The sequence below is a fragment of the Maylandia zebra genome, linkage group LG23 (assembly GCF_041146795.1).
Source record: "Maylandia zebra isolate NMK-2024a linkage group LG23, Mzebra_GT3a, whole genome shotgun sequence".
In the NCBI taxonomy this organism is placed as follows: Eukaryota; Metazoa; Chordata; class Actinopteri; order Cichliformes; family Cichlidae; genus Maylandia; species Maylandia zebra.
The window spans coordinates 10,726,647-10,740,737 of NC_135188.1; the positions used below are offsets into that span (position 1 = coordinate 10,726,647).

At 45.2% G+C, this 14,091-nt stretch overlaps 1 protein-coding gene across 11 annotated transcripts in view; it reads right to left on the minus strand.

Annotated features, from left to right (window-relative positions):
- The window catches only part of patj (PATJ crumbs cell polarity complex component), a 92,071-nt gene that overhangs the window by 46,166 nt on the left and 31,814 nt on the right, over positions 1-14,091 (minus strand). For all 11 annotated transcript variants that reach the window (XM_014414148.4, XM_014414144.4, XM_014414151.4 and 8 more), the window contains 9 exons: positions 12,018-12,287; positions 11,399-11,483; positions 11,114-11,177; positions 10,522-10,599; positions 10,233-10,304; positions 9,936-10,113; positions 9,548-9,658; positions 9,285-9,344; positions 7,991-8,090 (listed from right to left, as the gene is read on the minus strand). In XM_014414148.4, the coding sequence (XP_014269634.1) occupies positions 7,991-8,090; positions 9,285-9,344; positions 9,548-9,658; positions 9,936-10,113; positions 10,233-10,304; positions 10,522-10,599; positions 11,114-11,177; positions 11,399-11,483; positions 12,018-12,287 (1,018 nt within the window). The remainder of the gene's footprint in view (positions 1-7,990; positions 8,091-9,284; positions 9,345-9,547; positions 9,659-9,935; positions 10,114-10,232; positions 10,305-10,521; positions 10,600-11,113; positions 11,178-11,398; positions 11,484-12,017; positions 12,288-14,091) is intronic.

Here is a 14,091-nt window from a genome sequence, read left to right on the forward strand (position 1 = left end):
CACACCACTGCAGAAAGCCTCAACAGTAAACTGCAGATAAGATCTTATTGTCACATCCCTCATCCCCCATACTTTCACAGCAGTTTTAGAGTGTGCGATGCTTGTTTCGGCTCAGTTTCTATTTATACTCTGTTGGTCCTGTTACTTTCTGCTGCTGCAATGACCCACTTTCCCCACAGACTCAATCAATTTTAAACTGATTTAATTACCTTTGGAGTGGTTGTGAATACAGATTGACATCCACAGAACAGCTTATACCAAATGCTGCTGACAGACCCTCAGTACTCACACCACACATGAAGGATAGCCTCTCCATGCTTCGTCTGCTGATGAAGTGATGATGTGCAAAATTTGTCCTGTGAGTTCATCCTCTGAGGAACAGATAAAATCAGGGCATGTCAGAAAGATTTCTGCGAACGTTTCAGCGATGGCTGCAGCTCTGACATGCTGATTTTCACAGAGGCTGGTGGTTTTAGAACAAAGGTCACCCTGGCCACTGTAATGTTTAGGACCAGGCCTGCTGTTCAGTATGATGTTACCAACTTCATTGCCCAAAAATTTTAAAAAACTGGTGCAATCAGCTCAAACAACATGATGAGTGCGGCTGTTCTCACAGCTGTTACCGTAAAGTTTGATGTCAGCATTCACTGAAAGCTGTGGTTAGGTCATACAAACATATTAGCAGAACCAAGATGGAGGATCAGGATTAAACTGTTTGTGTTAAGGGGCCCTGATGGGCAGAGTCAAACACTCTCTGGAGGAGGACTAAACTTCAGCTGAGAGAACATCTGAAGTGATCCGTCCACAGTTGGAGGTCAGTCATTGCTAGGGATGGGTATCGAAAACCGGTTCTTGTTGAGAACCGGTTCCCACTGTTTCAATTCCTTGGAATTGTTTGCCATTTTTGCAAACGATTCCCTTATCGATTCCAGTCGCCCCGAATGACGTCACCACGTTGCGGAGCGTCATTTACCTGGCAGGAAACATGGCGCCTAAGCGGCTCAAACGCTCAAAAGTTTGATTATACTTTATGAGAACCGATGACAACAGGGCAACTTGCAAAGTAGATATTTCATTTAAGGGAGGAAACACTACGAATATGCAAAAGCATTTGCTCACAAAACACGCGATGACACGCGTTTTTAATTCCGCTCCGGACTCGTGACTCTCAACCCAGCAGCAGCGCTAACGTTTGCACGTCCTCTCCCGTTAATGCGGCAGGTAAATAATCAACTAACAGTGCATATTATGTTAGGGCAATCTGCCTTATTACAAGACCTGCCATTACTGTACATGTAGGTGACCATGATGAGAGAGACAGACAGAGTCTGGCTGGCGCTCGCTGGCAGTTCTCGCTGCAGTCTACCGGTAGTGTCTCCTTTCAGGCCAGGATAGACGAATGTCACCGAGCAGTGTCTAAGTTTGTGGTCAAAGGCTTGCACCCATTTGCCACAGCAGATGCCCCCGATTTTTGGTAAGTGAATGTGTTTAATTGTAGGCAGGGACATTACTGGATATTCTTGTGTAATTGCCACAGAACAATTTATGTTATACTTTGTTATTGCTACAGAAGAATGTTGCAGCTTTAAGGCAGGGATGACTCCTGGAGTTTCTTTCTCACTGCATATGCTTTATTTCACAATCAGATCGATTCGATAACAAAAACATACAGCAGCTCCTCTCCTACTCCTAGCCCTTCGCTGCGGTGGAAAAAAGAACGACTTCAATCCCCTTCAAGGAACATACGTACAAAATAGTTTTCCTGATACACCAATGGGGCGTTCAATGCCATCTTGTAAATATGAGTACTCTGGCAGAGTAACAGTTCAAATGAAAAATACACCAGAGCAAACAAAAAAAGAAGTGTGGGGTACCTTTGAACCAATGAACAAAGTATAACAATTTATACTTTTTAACATAACCCGACCCCGTCAATATGTGATATGTCTCACAAGAATATTTATTTTATTATTTTACATTTACAATTTTTTTTTCCTGGGGACCCTGTGACACCCCATTGAAGAGCCGTAGGCTGGATCTCTCAAGATCTCACTGTTGGGTTTGTAAGGCCATGTTACTCCTAAATTTCTATCTTGTTCAAAGAGAAGATATAAAACAAAGCTCTGAGCTAATCGACCTTAGTGTTCTCCTTTTTAAAAAAAAAAAAAAAAGAATCGATAAGAGAATCGATAAAGAATCGAATCGTTAAACAGAATCGAAAATGGAATCGGAATCGTTAAAATCTTATCAATACCCATCCCTAGTCATTGCTCTGCTGCAGGTATGGATTACTTTCATTTTTATTTATACAGCGCCAAATCACAACAACAGTCACCTCTAGACACTTTATATTGTAAGGTAGACCCTAAAATAATACATTCAGAGAAAACCCAACAATCATATGACCCCCTATGAGCAAGCACTTTGGCGACAGTGGGAAGGAAAAACTCCCTTTTAACAGGAAGAAACCTCTGGCAGAACCAGGCTCAGATTCTGGTTCATTCTGAGATATGAAGTGAAATCTCACCCCGTATCAGCAAGAATAGAATAAAACAAAATAACTATATTATCCACATGAATGTAAAATTGTCTTTGGTTCACAAAGTCATAAACAAATCAATCAAATCACTTCATATCAACCCAAAAAAATCCTACATACACATATACAAAACTTCAATACAACAACAAGAGAAACACATCCCAGCATCTTAAACCATAAAACTAAACTTGTCATCAAGTAAACTTGTTCCCAAATACTTAAAGCCATCAACAACTTCCACAGACTGACCAGGAAGTGAAAGACCTGTTATGAGGCCTGTGTAATTCAAGACAAGCTTGTTGGTTTAATCAAAAACTGATGAGATTTACACTGTTCTTCCTGTTCCTCTGAAAGAGACCAACAATAGCCATCAGCATATTTTAACATTCTCGCATCCCTATCCTGTAGCTACAATATGCTAAATGCAAAAACAGTAGCATATTGTTGTTAGTAATAACAACATGGGGGCATAAGCTTAGAGTCTATTGTGAGGACTGATCTCCTTACATCCCCGTGATGTTAACCAGCACATTTTGTGGTGAAGCCTTGGTGAAACATTACAGTCGAGAGAGTTTTTGTCACTGACTGAGAAACGGAGGACGACATGTCTGTCTGACTTTAACAGGACGGCGATTTATAAAACAAACATGTTTCATTTAAAAGGACGAGAAACTGTTTACTCTGGTTATAGAGCAGGATAGCCAATGGCCACTTTCTGACAGACCTCCCTACGGCCACGCAAAACACAGTCGCCCTCTGTTGGAGATGAGAAAGAATGGCTTGGGGCACTTCAGCACAAGCTACGTCCATCTCTTCTATTGTCCATCAGGTGCTCTCAGACTGGGGGTGGATCCATGTAGAATCACAGAACAGGTGGGGATAATCTTACTAATCCACGTTATTTCAATAAGATTATAGAATGGCTCTTTTTTTCATACCTGTAATCAGCACTTCCTCCCAGACTGTAAGTATCTGAGTTAAAACCGGACCCAGCCTGCGGAAAAGCGCTGCATTAAGCACAAATTTGGGGAACAACATGTCATCGTTTTGCTGTGTAACCTGTAAGAACCACAGCAGAGAGCTTTGAAACTGATGACGACGGTCAGCTGGATAGGGACGAATCTGCAGGAGGAGACGCAACGCCAGACACATCATGGACACGGCCGCTGAGCATCCCTCCCGTTATTACTCCTGGGTGGAGGAAAACTGGATTTTCAGGAGGAGTTTTTAACCGATCAAACTGCCACAGCGCTGATCAGACCACAGATCAATGATTTAAATCTGACCTGTTAATTCTCTGTTAAATCACCTCGATCACCAGGTGTGTGACTTTTAATCCTGCATTTACCCCCTTCATCCCCGTTTAACCTTTAAATCCTCCTCACAGAGCTGTCAATCATCCATCAGAGAGCTCCTCTTCACAACATACTGCAGTTTCTTTACAAGATTAAACGGCACACACACCTGACTGTGTTCTACCTGCAGAATAATGTGCTATGATGCAGCACAGGCGGAAGCTGCAGATATCTCCTGTTTTCTTTATTCAGCCTCTCATGCACAAGCTAAAAGCTGAGGACACAGGTTACAACATTCACACAAAACTGATTTCAGCCAAGCATAACATTACTAAAATGTTTGATGCCATTTTTTTAGATAATAAAATTATGAGTTTAAATGCTTTTCATTAATTAGGTTGCTAAATGCATTCTCTTGAATTGAATTAACATGTTCACAGCCCGATACACAAACTGTGTGTTTTACTAGGGGCGTGGCCTCTAACTGACAGGTGGATGGTGATACAGGTGGATGCTAGCTTCACCTTTACTAGACCTCTGCACCATGTTTGTGCTGTTGGAGCCTTTTGGAGCATTTTAATGGTGTTATCTAACCAATGACAAAGCTGCTGGGAGGTTACTGTACTAACACACCTTCAAAGAAGGCGACGTTTGGGTGCACAATAAGATTTAAGGATTTTGATTGGATGTTAACGAGCGCTGATTAGCAGGTATCTGTGTCTGTGAATGCAACTTCAACACATAAAAATGGGATCTTACAAACCAATGAATCAACAACGTCATTTATACAGTGTTTAGCTAATTTTGTACACAAGTCTGTGTGCACACACGAACTGTTCACGATTAACCAAATGTCAAGTCTGTTCTCCATCCCGACCAGTCACCAAGATTTAAAGGCTTATATAGACAACTGTGCTTTTCCTGTTGATGGAGTAAGCTTTCATTTAAAGCAGGCCCGTAAGTAAGATGCAAACAGGAGCTGGTTTTGGTAACAGTGGTGATTTATTTTCGTCTGCATCGACACAATCAGTCTACCATCAGATATCGCAGCAGACACATGATTCATGGAGTTTTTTAGCTCCACGATGACGTGCTTTGACCCTGACGCTGTACAGTAAAACCAATCTACTCAGAGGCTGCAGAGATGAAGGCTATTTGCTCGGCTGCTCGTTTTGCTGCGAGACAAACAACCTGAAACAGCATGTGGAATTGATCTGAATCATTCATTACTGTTGCAGCAGCCAATATAATGTTTCACCAAGAATATAAATAAGACAAGCCGAGAGAGAAGAGCAGGCAGCGGCGTGGCCCGAGAGAAAAGCACCACCAATTCATCATTCCTTCCATCCCTGCTCATGTAAGCTTTATTGTATTTGTGTCTGACTCTTATGAGACTGCAGTGAAAAAGCTCAGATTCACCAGAAACCCAGTGCTCTGCCCAAACTTTGCCCTCGCACTCAAGTGTTTCAGACATTTCTGTTTGCCACAACTAATATACAAATCAGACAGCTGGCACAAAGCTTGACAACAGGCCGTAAAATTTGCACTTGGCACAAACCTCTGGACAGACGTTGTCTCCCAAGCCAAACATGAAACATTTGGCAGTTTCATTCTGTCAGATTATCACCATCAAACTGAAAACACATGTCATTGGAGGCTGATGCTGTTTCCCCATTAACAGGACCGGTCTGTCCATCCTGAAAAACAAAGTGGTACCAGGCATTGGCTATCCCAGGTCCAAGCTAAAGTAAGCCTCAGCTGTCCTACACAGGCAAGGGTAAAATCTGGAGACACCTAGCCTGACTAGTCCCAAAGATAAGGCTCAGGCCTAGGAGAACAGGTTAAAGGTCAGAAAGACTGAACCAAACCGTCCTAGATTCCAGGATAGAGACCAATGGGATACAGCTGCACCAAGAATTTATACCAGTGACCAAGAGAAGTGCGCCTAAAGAGGAAAGGGGTGAGTGTTTATTACCCTAAGACTGAGCTTTAGTGACCAGAGGCCTGGATAAAGACCATGAGCTTCTTTCAAGTTCACGCTAAAAGAAAGTTACTCGACCCAGGATGAAAGTCAGACATGGAGAACTGGACCAGCATCCAGGCTAAAGATCAGCAAAGACCGAACTTCCGGTCCCAGAGTCCCAGACCAAGATCCAGGACTCATGCCAGACCATCCAACATTTTTGACTTCAGATAAGAGGAACTGAGTTATTTTGTTTAACAGTCAGCAGACTGAGCTCTTCCTCAGCTTTACCAGTTAAGGAAGGTTAAGGAACATAACGTTCTCCAGGTTCAAACCAGTTCATCATTCCACAGACAAGAAACGCACGAGTCTGAGGACACGCTAAAAGTATGAGCTTTGCTTTGGTTCACGCCAAAGACCCTGAAGATGAAGCTGATGGAAACTTTGGTTTGTGTTTGTTTTTAAAGGTAATTTTATTGAGTCTATTCAGTCCAATTACAGAAACTTTATTAATATATAAAACTTAACCTGCATTTAACCTCTGACACAAACAACATCAATTCATTTATACATCATTTTTCTTTAAACAAGACGTTCTGTGTCATTCATTGAAAGATTTTACTTGCAGAATTTTAGTGTCCAGTTTAGTGTTTCAAGATAAAGATATACTCAGACTTCCAAAATGAAGACAGGCTTTAAAAGGACAGTTGAAGTCTAGAGGAAACAGCTTTGACCAAAAAAGCTAATCCACCCTAATCCCAGATGAGATGCCAGCTCAGAAAACCCAAATGCCATTAAAACCAGAGGTCAGAATGAAAAAGCCGACAGCCCCGTCCGCCCGCCTGCTTCAGACGTAGCAAACCAAACGTACCCAAACCAAAGCGAGGCAAAGACAGCAGAAACCCAGAGAGAGAAAGACCGAGAGGAACTGAGAGCAACAAAAATCACAACAAAAGCATCCAGCGTGTGCTGAAATACGTCACGAACGGGACTGAGGGCCTGCCGGTTCATACATGGCCTGCAAAAACAGAAACACAAACACACACACACACACACACAAACAGTGAGATACTGATGTACGTTTACTGAGACAAAAATGAAAACAGACTCAAAAACAGGCTTTCAAATAATTAGTGCCGCAGATCACAGGAAGTAAATTAACATGATCCAAAATGAGACCCAATGCGGTTCAGCAAGAAAAACTACACAATGTGAAATATTCTGTGAGTTAACGTGAGATAAAACAAGTCCAGATTAACTGAGATGTTCAGATATTTGCTGTAATCTCAGTTTTGTTGGAACACATGACACAGACATTCAGACACAGATCCTTGAAAGGAAATCGAGGAGATGATCTGAGATGAAATGAAGCCCGTCAGATATTCAGTGACAGCTGCAGAAACAGATTCTCTGGTAATCGTTCTTCAGACAGACGTGACCTGATTGAGATGAAGCTAAGAGCGTGATGAGTTCCTGCTTCAGCTTTTACCTGAACCTGTTCAGACGCGTGCACGCAGCTAAATCCTCTGCTTCATTGCACTGCTGCTGAAGTGCCTTTGAGCAAACAAGTGGCAGGCAGGATGTAAGCGATCAAACCTTTCTCTGGCTGTGACACTCTGACGATAGAGGGAAGTTACCAGGCCTGACCATGCCCCAGCAGTTCCTCTGAGACCCAAGTCCACACAGCATCACGCACAGAGTTCACCCCTTACCTCCCCCTCCCCCCAGCCATAGCTCTGTGGTCACATGCTGCCGCTGGCTGATTGGCTGATCTGAGACTGCAAAAGCTCAAAAAATATGACAAATTCGGTGAGAACACAGATGATTGGGCTTTGACCGGCCACCCAAGGTCAGGTAGTGTGAGCCCTCCAGCACAGGCTGCAGGTGTGCTTGTGTATACAGAGGGTTACCTGTGTGTGTTCAGTGTTATGAAGGCAGTACAACTGCAGACCTAACCTGCTACAGAGGACAGACATGAAATAACTGCCTGCTGACCAATCAGAAGTCTGAAAGATCCCAGTGAGCATTAATGAGAAATATAGCTCATGATAAACATCCATCTTTAGGAGTGGTTGTAGTTTCCACCCAGTCTTCCCATAATGCCGACAGGAACTACGTATTTCTCCAAAGCATAGAAAATAAAGACGACTTTTAACCACATCACTGTAACAGATTCTGCTGTGTGTTACTGACCTTTGGCCTCCTCCAAGTCAGAGTTTAGCTCCTTGTCTGAGTAGCTGGGAGGCCTGTAGGGTGGGGGCTGTCTCGGGGGGGGCAGCACTACCTCTGATTTCTGCAAACAAACACATTTATTCATAAAAACATGGACTCTGTTGACTTCCAGTCAGACTATAGACCATAAGTGTGCAGACGGTTGTGCACGAGCCTCGGGCTGTGTGAGATAGGAGCCTGGAACACACTGAAACCTGGTAAAACTAAATGGCAGCTGTGAGCAAGAAACAATCAGCACCACCACCAATATGACCTCCAACCTTTAGGCTCCGTGCTGCACGGCTCAGTTTAAACTCTGATCTAAGCCCTGCTTGGTCATCTGTAGTAACTGTAGAGGTCGCCTGCAGCGTGTAAAGTCAAACTACTACCACAGCAGACTTTGTGTTGTATAATTCAGTTTTTGTTTTTTCCAGTTTGTCTTTCTCGTGCAGTTTCTGCTGTCGTTTCCTGTATCAGACTTTTGGAGGCTACACTGCCATTAACAAAGAAACACCGGAAGCTCTGAGGACTCGCGTGACTGCATAGCACAATCCTGCGTCAATCACTCCATCATGACGTCTGTCTCAGAGCTCTGTCTTATTTCATTCTTTTTATATTTATTAATCAGGCTGCCAGCTTTATTATGGATTCTTTATACTGTCCATCTGTCTCAAAGGCGTTAGATAAAGACTGGAGTATGATGGTGAGTGTGGTTTAAGCATGGCTGAAGCTGAGACTTTGACGTCCTCTCACACTGATCCTCAGACCAGGACCGTGCCCTGTGTGGACGCAGCGCCCGGCTGCAGCTTGAGGACAAACACCATCAAACATCAGATCTTGTTTCACACTGAAAGAGCCGATCATTTTGTTTCGTTAGCCCACGTCAGTAAGATGTTTTTATTTTGTCCCATTCTAAGCTGTTTTATGGGATCATATTCAGCTGCTCTCACAGTGTTTTGTTGCATTTCTTACTTATTAAACTCGTCTCTGTTGTTTCTGTCATGTTGTAAATGATTATGTTACAGCTCATGTCGTCTTCAGCTGCTCTAAGATGGATTTTCCAAATCCTGGGAAAAATAAATTCAGTCTCATCTTATCTGAGTCTCCACAGGCAGCAGATCTAATCTGTTAAATGTGATTTCTGAGCTCCGGAATGACATGCCGCTGTTTGTGCAGAGGCTGTGTCGCCCTCTGCTGGTCTCTGTTGAGCTGTGCAGGCATCTCACAGACATACATTTCTGTGTGTCCTCGTTAATACAGAGTGTGGAGCTCTTACCGGAGACTCCATCCTCTTTGTTTGGGATCTGCTGATGGTTGAAGCTGTCAGAGACATGGGCTGAAACACACATACACACACAATTAAACACACAGAAACTCGAAGAATCAAACAGTTTGGACTGTTTGACGTGTATGAGACAGAAACCTCTGTCTATGCTCAGTTAGCAAAAGTTGATAGCTTAGAACTTCATACAGATTTGTGTGTGTGTGTGTGTGTGTGTGTGTGTGTGTGTGTGTGTGTGTGTGTGTGTGTGTGTGTACCCGTGGAGTCGCTGTCAGGCTCTGGACGATGAAGACAACGGGGCTCGGGGCAGATTTGATCGTGTTGACCGCCTCCTCGTGACTGGCAGCTCGCAAGTCAACACCTGACACCTTTATACACGCACGCACGCACGCACGCACGCACGCACGCACGCACGCACGCACGCACGCACGCACGCACACACACGGAGTTGAAGGTCAGACATTATGAAAATGTTAATCATAAAACTGTTTTTACTTATAAAGTCTTTTCCTTCATAAAGGGGTCGCTCTGAAAGATTCAGTCTCAGGCTGTGTGTAAACTATGGATGTAGCGCACGTGTGTGTGTGTGTGTGTGTGCGCGCGCTTGTGTGTGTATAGAGACCCAGGAATTAGACAAGGCCCTACCTCCAGGATCTTGTCCCCGGTCTTCAGACAGTGGGTGTTGGCGGCGGGGCTGTTGGGTAAAACCTGCTTGATGAAGATTCCCTTCAGTTCCTCTCCATTCCTCAGTCGCTTGATGACATGGCGACCTCCAACAATGCTCAGACCCAGAGACTGACCCTCCTCAGGCCACACCTCCACCCTGCACAACAGCGAGGGTGGAAGTTTGAATAATGTACCAGTCTCTCTGGGTCACCTGACCTGTACACAGTCTCCTGGGATATCATAATGTACCTGTGTGTGTGTGGGTGTGTGTGTTACCTGCGGGGCGGTCCCCAGTGGCTGAAGGCAGGTGTTTCCTGTCCTTCTCCCTCCTCTCTTTCAGGCAAGTCACTGTGAACACAGACCCACAGTCAAACACTACTTTTTGAAAGAAAGAAAACCTGAGCCTGAAAATCAGGAACAGGTGAGATGCTGGGCCACAGACACACAGACACAACTTTAACCACATAAAGCAGCGTTGATTCTAAACAGAAATGCACCCACACTTGAGGCATCTACCTGTTTACATCTGTGTTCAAACCAGCAGAACGTGAAGCAGCTGTCCTACCTGTGGCCACTGATTGGCAGAGAGGATCCCCCCTGGCTCCGCCTCTTCCTCTTCGCAGTATCAATCCTCCTGACAGACCTCCAGGGGAAGAAAAACACAGACAGGAAGTTTCTGTGATTAAACTCTGAGGCTGGTTTGTGACCACAATGATCCAGATTAATCTAACGAGGCTGAGAGTGAGCGCCGGGTGCCCGCTGACCATATGTTATTAAAAACAGCAGGAAACAGTTGACTCATGGAGAAATCAGACTGCAGTTAGAGTGTGAGAGCAGCAGAGGGTGCCACAGCACTGTGACGGGACGTAAGAGGAGCTGATGGAGGAGGAAATTAGTGTGTGTGAGGTCTAAGCTTGTGAGCTGCAAACAGTTAGCAGGTTTCAGCACTGTGGGCAACTTTAACCTGGCAGGGAAGAGGACACCAGACGTTACTTGGGGCATGATTGAAGCTTCTGTTTCCAGAAAATTCGGCCTCTCTTAGCAGATACGGCTGTTTAAACACGACATACAGCATGATAGCAGACCTCTGACTCTCTGAGCGAGTGTGTATGAGGAGGAAGAGTGACGGCGAGCGTGAAGGTGCAGCAGGAACTCACTCTGTGTCAGTGTCCGTGAGAGTCAGCTCAGAGTCTGCTTCGCTGTCTCTGGAGTCCGGAAGACCTGAAACACACACAAACATCTGTACTGCTATCACTGTGAGGACCTCATCCTCATCCTTCACCATGAACTGCAGAACCGCTGACCCTGATCTAGGTGGATTTTCTTTAAATGACATCCTGTTCCTATTCACCAGGTCATGAGATGGAAAAAAAAAGAGAGATCATGGATCTCGAGTCTAAATTATCTTAAACATGATTTAGACTCGTGCGCTCTCCTCTCACCCAGAATCAGCTTTCCCACAGACACAATGCTTTCATGGTCCGATCTCTGCAGGTCTTCCTCCTCCTGCATCTCTCTGCTCCAGGCCTGAGGACAAAAATCACCAAATAACTACAAATACATACAGAAGCAGAATGTCACGACTTTTGTTCTGACCTTCATCCGGTCACGCAGAAATCAGCCTTTAGAAAACACACGAATGTTAAACTGCTGAACTTTTCCCATTAAAAACATGCTGGAAATATTAATACCCAAAAATGAACAGTATGAAAGAAAATGGAGATAAGGTGTGTCTGAGCCTAAAACCACCTGAGTGCAGGTGGAGTCAGGAGAGCGTATGGTTCTCCAGCTCTTTCCCCTGTAAAAACAGTGCTTCTCAACCCGCCGTACCGCCAACGGGCAGTTCGGACACGTCAGCTCAATCGAGTTGTGCTTTAGAACAGTTTCTGGGGGTTTTGGGGCGTCGCTGCAGAGGCAGCACCACCCCCGGTCACGGAAACATGGGGGACCGTAGGCAGGGTAATGAGTTCTCGCCAATACCTCGCCACTCGCAGCCGTTCACTTCATGTTTTGTGTGAGCGAGTCAACGTCAATGAAACTTCCCCTTGCTCGTCAACTCACCTCATCTGCCCCCCCAGCTCGGGTAAGGGAGGCCAACTTCCACTCTTCCCAAGATGGTGGGGGTTTCCTGGGGGCGGGGCTCACGCTGTCCTCCGGCTCTACCTCCTCTTCATCAACACCCATCTCCCTGAATTCCTCCTCTGGCCGGAGGTCAGAGGTCAGAGAGGAGGTGGCGTAGCGAGGGAGAGCATCCAGGATCAGCTCTGGCTCCTCCTCCTCTTCCTCCTCCAGATGAAGGCTCTGTGGAAGGATGGCGGCCTCGCTGAAACCCTAAAACACAGACGGCAGCATTCAGAGACGAAGCTCCAGAGGAGCGACCGCGTAATTAAGACAGAAATGACGACAGGAAATCCAGCAGCTTCAAACTTCACCAGTGAGCTCAGGTTCACCATGTCTGAAGAATGTTCAGCCTCCAACGTGTCATGAGATGCATCGATAAACACACAGAGACATTTTTCACCTGGCAGCAGTGCAGAGACGTAATCAAATGCAATTGACTAAACAGTGTCATTAGCCATTTGCTCTGATTGGCTGTATTTCTGTCTGCTTGCGTTAGACGTGATTTTTATCATTCCTGTAAGCACTCAGCTTTGTTGGCCATTTGCCTTTAAAAACATAGATTTGAATCTGAAAGGACTTTCTGGTTTCTCAGCTCGTTTCTGCTCTTTAATGGTTTCTTGTTTCTCACACCTGCTCAGAGGACAGGTGTGAGAAATAATGAAACACTCACAGCCGAGATGACTCCCGTGTCTGTGGAAAACAAACAAGATGACTCAATTTGGATTTCTGGAGGTCGTGAAGGACAAAAGGAGGCAGAAATCAGAATCCATCATGGTTCCCAGTGTTTCATGTGAAAGTGTGAGAGTGTCTCTGCAGCTCGCACTAAATCTAAAACTCGCCTGACTTTGGACATTAGCCTTCATCTCCAACTCCCCAAAGAGCCTCCTCAGCAGATACTGAGGGGATATCCTGTTCTTAACATTACGATGCAGACATTAGCCCGCGCCGGGAAATATTAATGACAACACTTAGGCTAATTTCCATCGACGAAGCCTCATCGTCAAGGACTCTGCTCCTCTTCTTTTAATTTGGGCCCGGGAAGCCGGCCCATCACGGCGTATAATGGAGGTGAGGAGTAGACGGCGGCAGCGGCAGAGAGCTCATAATGCTAACAGGATGTTCTGCAGACTGATGTGTATTGGCCGTGACTGCCTGGCCTCATATTCATAAGATTTAAAGACGCTGTCATTTAATGTCTCTGCCATTAGACGATGAGGACGGAGCATCGGAGCATCGCTGCGGTTCACGTGAGGATCCTCAACGACTGTCTTCACCGCCTCGCTGCAGCGACTGCAGAGTCACATGACTACATGACAATCCTCACAGGAAAGAAAAAAAAAACAAAAAAAAACAAAACAAAAAAAAACAAACTGCATCACTCCCACAGGAAACTCCACCAACAGCCATGTTTCTGCTGTGTGACAGAAACAAAGGTCAGAGGTCGCACCTAGGCTTACAGTCTTTAATGATCCTCCTTCTGCAGCTGAAACAACCACAGCTGCAGTTCCCCTGACGTCCAGCAGAGGCAGTAGTGAGTCACTCCACATAGACTCCCACGTTTCCCTCCTCTTCATAACTGTGCAGGGGACGTTTTAGCTTTCTTGGGGCGTGGCCTCTGTGACTGACAGGTGGATGGAGACACAGGTGGCTGTAGCTGCTAGCTGTCTGCTAGCGTCACGTGAACTGGACCTCTGGACTGTCAAAATGACATAATCTGACCAATAACATGGCCGCTGTAAGGTTACTGTACTAACAGACCTTCAAACCTCACACAGCAGAGGAATTTAACCGGAAGTCCTGTAGACAAATCAAAGACTGACAGGCTTCAGTTTTAAACCCAGAGCTTCTGAAGCTACTGCTGAAACGTTCAGAAATCCATTTGGCCAAAGTGGGCAGTAATCAGATTACTGCAGTGGAGACACTAAGCAGCGTGGTTTTACAGCCTTCTCAGTAAAATAAAGTGAAGCAGCAGTAAACTGGGTCTTGAGCGTCCTCTGGGTTCCTCCGGCTCGCT